The following is a 12,812-nucleotide window of genomic DNA, read 5'->3' as shown; positions in this document are numbered from 1 at the left end:
TCAGCTGAACCTACGAAAGAGCTACAGAAAAGCACCCTGTAGGTAATAAACTTTGAATGAAAATGGAAAATGAATAGCCAGTCTGTTACCCTGAAACAGCTGTATGTGGGCTTCTTTACTTGCATAGTAATAATGTGAGCTTCACTGTTGAGAAGATGAGCTTTGGGTCCTATTTTCAAATAGGAAATGGTAGCATAAGCTGTAAAACTGTAGTCTTCTCTGCAAAACATAAAGGCCAATAATCAGAAACCTTTTAAGGAATAATAGAAAACTAAAATTTATAAAAGAAATAACCAAAACTTTAGAAAACACTAATGAGAAATAATAAAATAATACTGTAAGAAGAGCACAGATATCTTTTGTAGTACTGGGGTTTGAACTCCGGGCCTCACACTTGCCAGGCAGGCGCTCTACCACTTGAGCCCTTTTTTGCTTCAGTTGTTTTTAGATAGGTTCTATTGTTTTTTGCCTAGGGCCAGCCTCAGACTGCAATCTTTCTACCTGTGCCTCCCCTGGAGTGAGATTACAGACTTGTGCCAACACACTGTTTGTCTTACTTTTTGCCTGAACTGGCCTTCAATCATGATCCTCCCAATCTCCACCTCCTGAGTAGGAGGGATCACATACATAAGCTGCAGTGCCCAGCTTAAATTAATCTTTACAGAGAGCAATTCTGTACTGTTCTGACTTAACAGTGATCAATTGTTTCTATTTATTTAATAAAATGTTTTCTATTGCATTTAAAAGTACACATGAAATAATTACAAAACCATTGTGCTACAATTAAAAAACAAAATACAATCAAAGATAATTGGAAAGGGCAGGAAGTGGTGTTGATATACTTAAGGTATTGCTGCAGAAGAAAGTGTGCAATGATTTTCTCCAGGTCTTCTCGGGGAAGTATGGGAACAGCAACACCTGCTACTCTCAGTTTTGCTACACCTTTTCCCATCCATGAGTCAATCAGTTTCAGTGGAGTGAGTTTTTCATTCATTTCCTCTGCCTGCTTCAAGATCTTGATTAGGTCTCTGCAGTACTGTGTTACATTCTTTTTTTCAAATGCTGTAATGAAAGAGATATGGCTGTTGAGATTTAGAAATGCAAGCAAGGATAGGCTCTCTTAAGTGGTTATAAAATGAACTGTCCTGAAATGAATTTTTTTTAATGTACTTTGAATTAACAGCAGTCCTTTAAGCATCAATCACTAGATCAAGTTATAGTCTCTATAGCACACTTTGAGATTTATGGTGACAAACCAGAAAGTATCTGCCAATTACTAAGTGGTATGCGTTATAGGACAGCCTGTTCTTCACACTTACCTGATTTTGCTCACTAAGCCAAATCCTGAAAAGTAAGGCTTCTATAGACAAGAATGTCCTGGACAGATATTTCAATTACTAAGAGATTGGTACTCAACTTAACACATCACACTCTTATATAAGACAGTCTTTGCACTGAAAAATAAGAATTTTTACCTGCAGAATTAAAAAGGTAGTGACCTCCACCCACCAAGGAACCAGAACTCAATGAGGCCTTGAATGAGGAACTGGTCAGTCTAGCTTTTCAAGAACAATACATACACACAAGAGGAAGAAAAGTTAAAATACAGCACCAAACTGCTATATTTAAACTGCTGTATTTAACTAAGTTAAAGTCTTGTGAGTAATTTATTAAAAATTATTTACTGAGTCTATTTTGCACTAAGTTTTCTTCCCAGTCAGGGACTATAAAGTACTAAGAGAGTATTACAAGGTTAGCCTTTTCTTACAGTATTTCTGTTCAGAGGAATTACAATTTTTTCTTATTTCTTAAAAATAGCACCTCCTCATTACAGTAATATAAAATGTGTGCATACGTGTATGACTTTTAGTCACTTCATTTGAAAAGTCTGTTAATAATTTTGGATCTACAGTTTGTTTCACCTTTTAAATCCATTGGGGGTGGTCCTAATACTTCCCCAATGTTGTCCTAGCTATATGTAACAGATGGTAAGGGTTTAAAAAATAACAAACTTACAAATGTCTTTATAGCAGTTATCACACATTTTGTTACATGCTTCCGAGTTCCACACTTCATCAAAATGTTGAGCTATCAAAACACGGCGACACCTGCGAATACATTTGGAGGTAGAGAGTGTTAATTGATCAGTCTAATAAAGCTTTGAACATAGGATGTAATAAAATACATGTATTAGTTTTCTATAGTTGTCTTATATTACCACACACTTAATGGCTTCAAACAATACCAATTTATCATATGTTTTTGTAACTTTTAATTCTAATCTGGGTCTCACTGGATCAAAATCAAGGTGTCAGCAGGGCTGAATTTCTTCTGGAGGCTCTAGGAGAGAACCTGTTTCTTTGCCTTTTCCACTATCTACAGGCTGCCACTTCCTTGGCTCCTGACCCCATTCTTCCATCTTCAGAGCCAACAACAGCAGGTTGAGTCCACCTAACTCATGAATCTGACCTATCTCCCTCTTCCACTTTTAAGGACCCACCCAGATAACCAAAGACAATTACTATTTTAAGGTCAGCTGGTTAGCAACTTGAATTCCACTGGTAACTTTAACTTCCCCTTGCTTATAAGGTAAAAGCAGTTCTAGGAGTTAGGATGTGGACATCAGGGGACCATTCTATCCACTACATCTATTATGATCTCCTTCTCATATGTTCTTGATAACCACTGCTTAAAAAGTAACCTGTTGTGAAATTCAGTATTTTACAACTATTAGGAGAATGTTATTGACAATAGTTTCTTGTATTTTAAAGTATTAATATTTAAGTCTAACCCCCAAATGGGAACCTACTGGGCTTTTAAGAGGATTTTCATGTTCTCATTTTTTTTGGAGCAGTTATTGGAAAGAAGTACCATCTTCCATCACTGTTGGGTTAGTGCTTACCATTTCAGTGTTTCTGAGCCCTTCTGTGATAAACAGAAGAGTACAAAAGTGACCAGGACCTAGAGAACATCAGGAAGCTATTTGTTCTAACCAAAGCCACCCTAAGTAGATTTAGTTATTTCACAAGGAGAAACTTGACCCTGCCTTCAATGATTTCATTGACACATCAGCTGGCAGAATGGTATGGTTTCTGAGCTTCACTCTCCAAATGCTTACCTTATCACACACCTTTTCAAAATTACTATAGCATGTAGCTATGTACCATGCCAGAGAAAAAAAGTCTTCAACTCATGTCTGAGTATCAGAGCCTTCAATTTAAAAGATCAATTTTGGGGGATCACTTAAATGATAGGGCATCTTGTCTGGGATTAGGGTAGATCATGAAAGGTTCATATACTGCTTCCTACCCTTAGACATCTGCTTTTACAGATGTGCATGGTGGAGTTAACACCAGTGTATTCAGTAAGTACCAAAAGTAACTGCTGTATACTGTAAATATTAATCTTGTCTTTAAATAACCCGGTATAAGAAGGTATGTGGCTTACTTGCTTATGTTTTGGCAGTATGACACCATCTCATAAAGCTTCTGTTGTCCCACGTTTTCCATGACCACCATTGAGCTTACTCTGAATATGTCTCCAAAGCCATAATACAAAATACAGTCCGCTCTCATGTCGTCTCGTCCTGTGGTTTCAGAAATCTTGAGATTGCATGATTACTTTTAAAACTTAGTAACATGCAAACTATAAGTTTATGTAAGTATATATAAATACTTATATATATACACTATACACACACACACACACACACACACACACACACACACACACACACACACACACACACACACACACACACACACACATATATAAATCCAGGTGGCAAAGCTTCATATTACATCTAGAAATTTTAGAGATGTGAAACTTTATTTTTAATAGCTACCCTGAAGTTTTCAAGATGACAAGACACTTACCAACAGCTTTATTAAATTAAAATTTATCCTTAAGATATCCAGTTATTTAAGTTACAGATTTGAAACCAACAGCTAAATTTTTCAAGAGGCAGCGTGAACATCACAGGTATTATCACACACAAGAAATCATCCATAACACCCCCATAGAACATAAGTGGATTTTCTCCCTACAAAAATAAGCACAGATCTGCTAAAAAAGTACTCATTTTCCTAAAAGAACCACCTGATAGAGAACATTAAAAATAAGGAATTCCTAAGCATTTGTAATGTAGGTTCTGGAAAAGCACTGTAACAATTACTTCTGGATTTGATTTCTATATACCTGCACGTCCACTCTCTTGGTAATAATTTTCCATAGATTTACTCATTGAATGATGAATGACAAACCTCACATCTGGCTTATCAATTCCCATACCAAATGCAACCGTTGCCACGACTACCTAAAATGTTTGAACACTTTATTAGTTAATTAAGTCAAGTTCAAATATTTTTAAAGGTATGTTAGGCATCTACTGAAGATTTATACTTAACCTGAAGTTCGTTGGCTGACCATCTTGTATGGACCTTGGTCTTGTCTTCTGCTTCCATATTGGCATGGTAAGCACCTGCATGGATCCCCAATTTCTGTAAACTAACTGTAACCTGTTCAGAGTCTTTCTGAGAAAAACAATATATGATTCCTGCAGTAAAATATGACCAGGTATTAGATATGTGTAAATAGTAAATTCCAGGGAGATAATTTTCAACACACCCTTAAAGACATTGATTAATACAAAGTACAGAGGGATAGGAAGAATAATGAAAAATTCCAAAGCCCTAAGCATATATTGACTTTTGGGTATAATTCAAGAGTTGATCTCCAGCTTGCTCTGAACCAGAAATGAGCACTGAGCCACCAGTTTGGGTTCCCATTACCTCTTTTCTCTCTCCAACTTTATCTCCCACTATATAGCATTTCTCAAACTGAAGTCCCACAGCTCCATAAGATGTTAACAAGTGTGCTGTCAAAAAAGAGTTTCATGTGCAAATGAGTTTGGGGAACACTGCATTCAACACAGTGAAATAGGCATCTCTCTGTTCAGGCTGATCAGAGCCTCCAGTGTACTCACACCCTGTGCATCTCTAGGAGGGATAGATAGCCGTAGCCCTTCTCAACTTATTTGTCCTGGAACTCCTTTTACCATGGACACCCATTAATATCTCCTCAGAAAACAGTTTTGAAATGTTACCATTACACAAATTCTTGCTTCAGCATCACTCGCCTACTCTGAATCCTGGAACAGATAGTCCATTAGTTATCTGTACCAGCATCCTGGGGTAGCCATTCCCAACTCCATCTTTGCTTAACCTATTAAAAATGTACCATTTACTTCTTCATGTGTCATTTACTGTAAAGGAAATATATTTTATATCCCTTTAGAACACCAGTGCTTTAGCTTACACAAATATGCATACAAGTTACTAAACATGTTCCACTAATAATAAGCATTGTCACTAGGCAGGCCCACCCTAACGCAATTCAGTGTAAATAAAGCAAAAGCAAAAGTAGTTCTATGACTTATAATCTGTGACATAAGGAAATGCCAAGCCCAGTCTTCAAGATCACCAAGAGAAGCAACACATCGCAACATTTTCAGGAATCTTCTGCCGTAAGTTAATATTTGTAGATGTTAAGTCACTTATCAGTATAATTACCAACACAATATTAGTTACTGCTTGAGAGTTATCTCTCAGAGTCTAAAACTGGTTTATTTTTACATTACCTGATTGTCCTTTGTATCGCCCATTAATGAGCTTTACAATATCCTCAATGAAATCGTCAGTGTTTGAGGGCTTTTGGCGAACCTATAAGAAGAACTCTCTCGTTAAAAAGTCAATGAGTGAGTACCATCCAAGAAGACACTGACTTACAGCTTTTGTGGTTTTGTGCTTCTTTCATGACCATAGTGGGTTTTTCCCTCATTCCTCTTTTACATGCCTCACTGGACTCTACCCATCTGACTCACTCCTGCCACCTCCCAGCCTCTCTTCTTCACTCTTACTTGTTAATTTGCCATAGATGAGGTGGCACAGAGGCAATGAGTAACTGGTAAAGATGGAGACTTTTTTACTATTCAATGCTGCTTTTATAAAAACATAAACCAGAGATCAATGAGATCTCAGAGAAAATCATTAAATCTGTCCTTAAAGGGTTAGAAAAAAAGAAACAAGCTATTAGGATATATTTTCAAGTGCATGTATTAAATAAGATCTAAATGCTGTACTGGCAAAGCTTTAATGACATTCATATTTTTGTTATTTAGTAATTTCAACAGTGACGTCAGTAGGGTCCTTTCTCTCCATCCTTGAACAAGAATTTAACAAATATATGTGACTTGTTCAAATTTTATATAAAAGGCATTATCAACTAGCAAGGCAGTGCCTTCTATTTAATGTAATAGAGGATAGCATAGCACATGAAACACATAAATAAAGCACTAATTAATGAATCTTCTGACAATTATCTCCCAATGTTAAACACTTTTAAATATAGTTACTCTTATAAATAAACAATGAAAAAGTACAATCTCTGCTCTAATTCTTCACAAAAATAATAAACTGACATGAAAGTTACATACCTCATAATAAAGATTTGGACGATTAAAAGAAGCTGTAAAAGTAAGACATTTTTCAACACATAAAATTTTCTGTGCATCCTTCAAAACATGATTCGTTGCAGTTGCAGTCAGCCCAATTAGTGATGTGTTAGGAAACTGGCGCTTCAGAATACCAAGTGCCTTATAATCTGAAAAAGGCAAAGTAGTGCTCTAGTCTCAAAGTATTAAGTTACACCTTAACATATGCAGATAACCTGCAGCTCCTATGATTTTATCTCCATAGCTATCTGTAACAGTCAGTTTGTAGTTGTCTGCTTCTCCTCTTAAGTACATGAGCTATATTGTCCTTTTCTTCAGAAAAAAAAACATTCTCTCAGCTATGCGTTAGTCTATTCCGCTGAACAGTAGACTCAAGAGCCAGTGGGAATAGCCATAGCACTTGAATATATTGCAACTGACAAAAGATGAAAGAAGCAATCAGTTAAATCCCTACCACCTAGATTCACCCAAGAGTGGCTGCGTGGGGCAGAGAACCTTGATGAGGGCATTGCTTTTTGAGGGAAACCATTGTGGACTCCTACTTGTCACACACCTCCAAATCACTACATAAGCACTCTTTCATCACCCTTCAGTTCTTAAACTATGTGAAGGAACTTGAAAAAAATGCTAAAGACTTGCTAAATGCTAAGGTAAAGGACCACTATACAAACATGGAGGAGAAAGCAACTGCTCAGGAAGTTGTGATTTCAAGGAAATAACATTTGAGAGTCTTGAAGGGGGAAGAAGATCAGACAAAGGACACAGCATCCACACTGCAAGTCACTGGCAGTAATTCAGCATGTTCAGACACCTGCAGGCACCTCTGTGGGGCTGGATCACAGTGCTGTGCTGGATGGATCTACTCTCCAATCTATTCAGTGGGGAGTTCTATTTCCCAGAATTCCTTCCATAAATTGTTCCAAGAGCTGACCTGAAAGAAGAACTTTTGCAAGACTTGGGAGGCAGAGCAGAACCAGCTGCCATTACTCCTTGAAGGGTTTTCCAGGCAGATAGGATCATGAATAGACACAGAAGTGTCCAGCCAGCTCTTGCTTATCCTCCTTTACCACTCCTAATTGGGCTCTTCTGCCCAACTGCAGCCCTTCCAATCAACATGGCCCTGCCAGACACTTGGAGCAGACTCAGAGGTGATAGCCACTTAGAGGAAACAGCTTGACAGAGCTGCCCTCTGTGTTCCTCTTTGGCACTGGACATTCCTCTCTAGGCCCTGGTTCTTCCTGCACCAGTGCTTTGAGATTATTCAGTGACTTTTCTCTGATCCTCTAATGACCCCTTTCACTTCCCCAGTTCTTCTCTCCTTTCAGGTGTGCAAGGTCTATTCCTATAATAAATCTCTTATCCCATAACATTCCTAATGACTGATTCCCCACCTGAGCCCTGACTGACATTACCATGCAGAAATCAACTCAATTAAAACTATGAGCAGTATAGCCAGTTGATTCTAAGGTAAAGGACCACTATAAAAACATGGAGGAGAAAGCAACTGCTTGGGAAGTTGTGTCTTTATCCTATAAGACATGAGAAATCATCATAATTTTTAAATCATTTAGAGGACATAGATTTATGTTTCAGAAATCATCCTTTGGTGGCAATGCAAAGGACAAGAGAATAGGCAAAAGACTAAAGGAAAAGAAACCAGTTAAAAGATGGCAGCAAAAGGCACGAAAGCAAGTAATACAGAATATGAAAATAGTCATGACATAAAGGATAAATCAAAAAGAAAAGTTTGAAGAGAAACACAGAGCTAGAACCCTGCAGATCCTAGTGACTATTAGGATACAGGGTGGCAGGGGTGGTGGGAAGGACAATGAGATCTATGTTAATCCATTCATCAAGAGATAAATGTTGTCCAAGCAAGTCTCTAGGCACTGGAGATAAACTGGTGAACAAAACAAAGATGCTATGCAGTGCCAGACATGGTGATGCAGACTATAAATTCAGTACTTGGGAGGTTGAGAAAGGAGGCTCCTAAGTTCAAGATCACCCTGGGCTACATGGTGAGACCCTGCCTCAAAAAAAAGAGGGGTAGGGGTGCTATATCCTGTTTTTAATTGCAGGGTGCAACTACAATTAAAGCAACAAAACCTCACAATATAAAGAGTACACTGATAAATATGCTATTATCAGGGAGTGATAAGTGTTCATAGTGATAAGCTGAGTATGGTTGGAGCTTGAAGAGTGAGGAAGAACAGAATATCAGGTAGACAAAGAGGAAATAAACCACATATTGCCTAATGGGTCCCAGTCAAGAATTTTGAATTTTATTGTAAGTACACAGAGAATCTGGCTGGTAGTTTAGTTGGGAAGTAACATGATTTCATTTATATTGGGAGATCATTTTGGTGGTTCTGTGGACTGAACATGAAAAGTTAAGACTGCAATCAAAGACTAGTTGGGGAGTTATTACAGTAAATGAGTGGAAAGGAGCCCAGGTGGACTCAAGAGAGAGACAAATAGGAATGGGCAAACAAGATTCACTTTAGAGGTAGAGGTCCTAGGACTTGGTGGACCTGAACTACAGAGGTAAGATAAATCAAGGATGATGTGTCATGTATTACTATCTTTCTCAGTTCTAACTCTCTATTTCCACACTCTTTCAGCTTTGCCAGGTGGCCCTACATGACAGAACAAGGCTGTTAGTTTCCCATGTGCTTGTTCTTGTTTCATGACTGTAACCCCAGCAAGGCCTCTTCATTCCTGCAACAGCACTGTCCTTAGTAGCAGCTGAACACATTTGGCAGATTTGCCAACCTTTCAAGAAAGCATCTTTAACACAGTTCCACAGCACCGTTGCCTCTGCCAAGAGACTAGAGCACCAGAGAGGTCTGAGTGTTAGTTCCACAGGCCTTGCGTCAAAGTTTCTAAACATTATTACTTCCACCATTTGCTTCCTGTTCCCTTAGCCTGTCTATGGATGGTGGATATCACCACCATGAAATCTTTGAGTTTTTATTTTTTAGCTATTTATTAATTACTTTTTACCTAGTTAACAATTCCTTTTATAAAATTCTGCGTTCACAACAATGGGATTGGACTATGAGCACATGATAAAAGCGAGAGTACACAAGGGAGGGGTGAGGATAGGTAAGACACCTAAAAAACTAGCTAGCATTTGTTGCCCTTAACGCAGAGAAACTAAAGCAGATACCTTAAAGCAAATGAGGCCAATAGGAAAAGGGGACCAGGAACTAGAGAAAAGGTTAGATCAAAAAGAATTAACCTAGAAGGTAACACCCACGCACAGGAAATCAATGTGAGTCAATGCCCTGTATAGCTATCCTTATCTCAACCAGCAAAAACCCTTGTTCCTTCCTATTATTGCTTATACTCTCTCTACAACAAAATTAGAAACAAAGGCAAAATAGTTTCTGCTGGGTATTGAGGGGGTGGGGGGGAGAGGGAGGGGGTGGAGTGGGTGGTAAGGGAGGGGGTGGGGGCAGGGGGGAGAAATGACCCAAGCCTTGTATGCACATATGAATAATAAAATAAAATAAAATAAAATAAAATTCTGTGTTCAAATAACTGAAATGGTTTGTCTTCTATGCCCCAACTATATGCTGAATGAATATGGATATAGTCAGCCCTCCATATTCTCAAGTTTCCCATCCACTGAGTCAGTCAACTGCAGATCAAAATATTTGGAAAAAAAATTCCATCTATACTGAACATGTACAGATTTTCCTCTTACCATTATTCCCTAAACAATACAGCCTAACAACTATTTACATAGCATTTACATTGCATTAGACATGATAAGTAACCCAGAGATGAAGTAAAATGCACAGGAGGATGAGTACCCAGCTAGAGCAAAAGTGCTTAGACCCTATATGAAAAACAAACTAAAAGTCAAAGGACTGGGATATGGCTCAAACAGTACAGCATTTGCCTAGCTAGCTGGAGGCCCTGATTCAATCCCTAGTGCCACCAAAAAAAAAAAATATATATATATATATAGAAAAAAGACCAATTCTAGCAGGAATTTAGTTTTGGTCATCTAATTTATATATGCATTTCTAGTAAACAATCAGTAACATAAATGTGAAATATGGAAGTAGGATCATTAGATATGGGAATATTTATTACCATGTGGCAGCAGATCCATGGGTCAATGTGAGTCATCATAATACAAACAAAGGTAATAATCTCAAGTGAACAATGATCAGGTCACTTACTGAAAAAGAGCCCAGTGTGGTAATGCACCACACAGGAGTCTGAGGCAGGAGGATCAGGAGTTCAGGGGCAGCCTGGGACACATGACAAGCCCTGTCTTAGAGAAAAATAAAAGTTAGGCCCTGAAGATGAAGTTAATGATTTGAAAAGCTTGTTATAAGGAATGTATAAAGGAGCTGACATAAGGACAAGTAAAGAATAACTGAGCATGATGAAAAGCTGAACCAAGGTGAAAATTAATGCAGTTATATTTTTCCTGGCAATATTTAGCAGACAAACAGCAGGAACAAGGAGAGCACAAATCTGGATGGAGCCTGCATCTCAGTTTGGCTCAGGGTCGAAAGAGGTTGGTGGAGGGACCAGACTAACAGAAGCTTGTGGCATGGGAAAAAAATGACTCTTCTGTGAGGATGGGATGCATAGACAAATATGCAGGGATTAAAAGAGGGACCCAGGAGGTCCCTAAAAAGCCTCAGAAGAAAAAAGAGTGGCACCAGGGAGTAGGATTTTTTAATTTAAGATTTTTTTTGATGGAACAATTCTGAGTAACTTCCTTCAGGCTATGACTATGGAATTAGGCTAGTGAAGAAAAGCATTACTCATCTATCTCATCAAACTTTAACAGTAAGGGGTTGGGAGGGATGCTCGAGACACCCAGAAAGATGACAAGACAACTCTGAAGCACATGCAAGTTCCTCAACATGTGAAGGATAGAGAAGTCATAAATGTCACCGAGATAAGTAATACTGGCTAGAGAACATATCTCAAAGGATACATTAGTACTTCCATGGCCTCCCTTGAATCAAGGCAAGAGAAAATGAGTAATAACTATGTGAGAGGTGAATTTTAATGGATAGGGATTTCCATCATGTCAGGCTGAGTGAGGACTTCATTACTGACATCAAAGAGTTTTCCAGATATACATACCAGGTCTGAAATCATGTCCCCACTGACTACAGCAGTGGACTTCATCCACAGCAATTCGGGTAAATCTCCTTGCTTCATAGGCTTTCTCTAGTCTTGACATAAACATTTTGCTTTTTGCAATTTTCTCTGGAGTCACATAAATTAGCTTTAACTCGGAGTTTTTATTTACCAATTCAGCATGAACCCATTTTACGTGCTCCTATTAAAAGGCAAAATAGACACAATCGTAGTAGAATTAAGCTGGCAGAATACAATACAAAGTGAAAAATGAAGATACTCATTACTCAAAAGCAACAGCCTGGGGCTCTTCTAGAAGCAGATGTTTGATTCATTAAAACTGAAACCATGTCCCTGTATTAAACTTCATGGCAGCTGAGCAAAGAGTATTCCTGTGATTTACTTATATCCAAATTGCTAATGATAAAAGCATCTCACTTGGCAAAAAAAGAGAGCAATGACAAAAAAGTGAACATGAAAAAATTCTCCAATAAAGACAATTTATTCTGTGAAGGCATAACTATAAATTGTTCACAATAAATTCTAAAATATAAACCAAATGTACTAGCTAAATAGCTATGGATGGTTGTATAGCTATGAGTTTTATTATGTCTAACATTATGTTTGTCATCGATTTCTATATCTGGGAACAAAGTTTATTCTTGATTAGCTATTTTAATGATTCTATCAAATATACTTATAATCACTATTTAAATACAAAAACCATGGGGCTTTATAGAGTATCATTTATCAAATTAAAGTTTTTAATAGCAAATACCTTGTTAAAAGGTAACAATTATTAGGATCTCAATGCTCTAATATTTTATAGTTTATATCAGATTTAGCACTTGAGATGTCAAAGTCTATGGGATCAAAGACAATGATTCAGAAGCCAAATGAAAGAGGCTCTCACTACCAAAGTTGAGAGTATTTCAGCACAAAAATTTATAATAATGTATTAAAATATATCAAATGTGTCAGAAATCCATAGGATTATAGTGAGACTTGAGAAAAACAAAAAGACTTATTGAACAGTTTTGGATAATGCTAGAAAACCATCTCTGAAAATGGTAAAGAAAAGAGAAGAACTAAGCATTTTTATCCTGCAAAAAGTTAATAAGGGAAAAGTTTTTCTTTATAGAAAAGTATATGCTAATATAAAAAGGAGTGGTAGAATTAAAAATTA

General features: G+C 37.5%; 1 protein-coding gene across 1 annotated transcript in view; it reads right to left on the bottom strand.

The window, feature by feature from the left end:
• The window catches only part of Recql (RecQ like helicase), a 28,494-nt gene that overhangs the window by 1,367 nt on the left and 14,315 nt on the right, over nucleotides 1-12,812 (bottom strand). The window contains exons 6-14 of the mRNA XM_074075913.1: nucleotides 11,630-11,828; nucleotides 6,494-6,660; nucleotides 5,639-5,720; nucleotides 4,407-4,555; nucleotides 4,198-4,315; nucleotides 3,448-3,586; nucleotides 2,017-2,108; nucleotides 843-1,062; nucleotides 90-219 (exon numbers count right to left, since the gene is read on the bottom strand). Of these exons, the coding sequence (XP_073932014.1) occupies nucleotides 90-219; nucleotides 843-1,062; nucleotides 2,017-2,108; nucleotides 3,448-3,586; nucleotides 4,198-4,315; nucleotides 4,407-4,555; nucleotides 5,639-5,720; nucleotides 6,494-6,660; nucleotides 11,630-11,828 (1,296 nt within the window). The remainder of the gene's footprint in view (nucleotides 1-89; nucleotides 220-842; nucleotides 1,063-2,016; nucleotides 2,109-3,447; nucleotides 3,587-4,197; nucleotides 4,316-4,406; nucleotides 4,556-5,638; nucleotides 5,721-6,493; nucleotides 6,661-11,629; nucleotides 11,829-12,812) is intronic.

This window comes from Castor canadensis, chromosome 6 (assembly GCF_047511655.1).
Source record: "Castor canadensis chromosome 6, mCasCan1.hap1v2, whole genome shotgun sequence".
NCBI lineage: Eukaryota > Metazoa > Chordata > Mammalia > Rodentia > Castoridae > Castor > Castor canadensis.
Note: the sequence above shows the minus strand (reverse complement) of the source record. Positions and strands in the feature narration are given on the sequence as shown.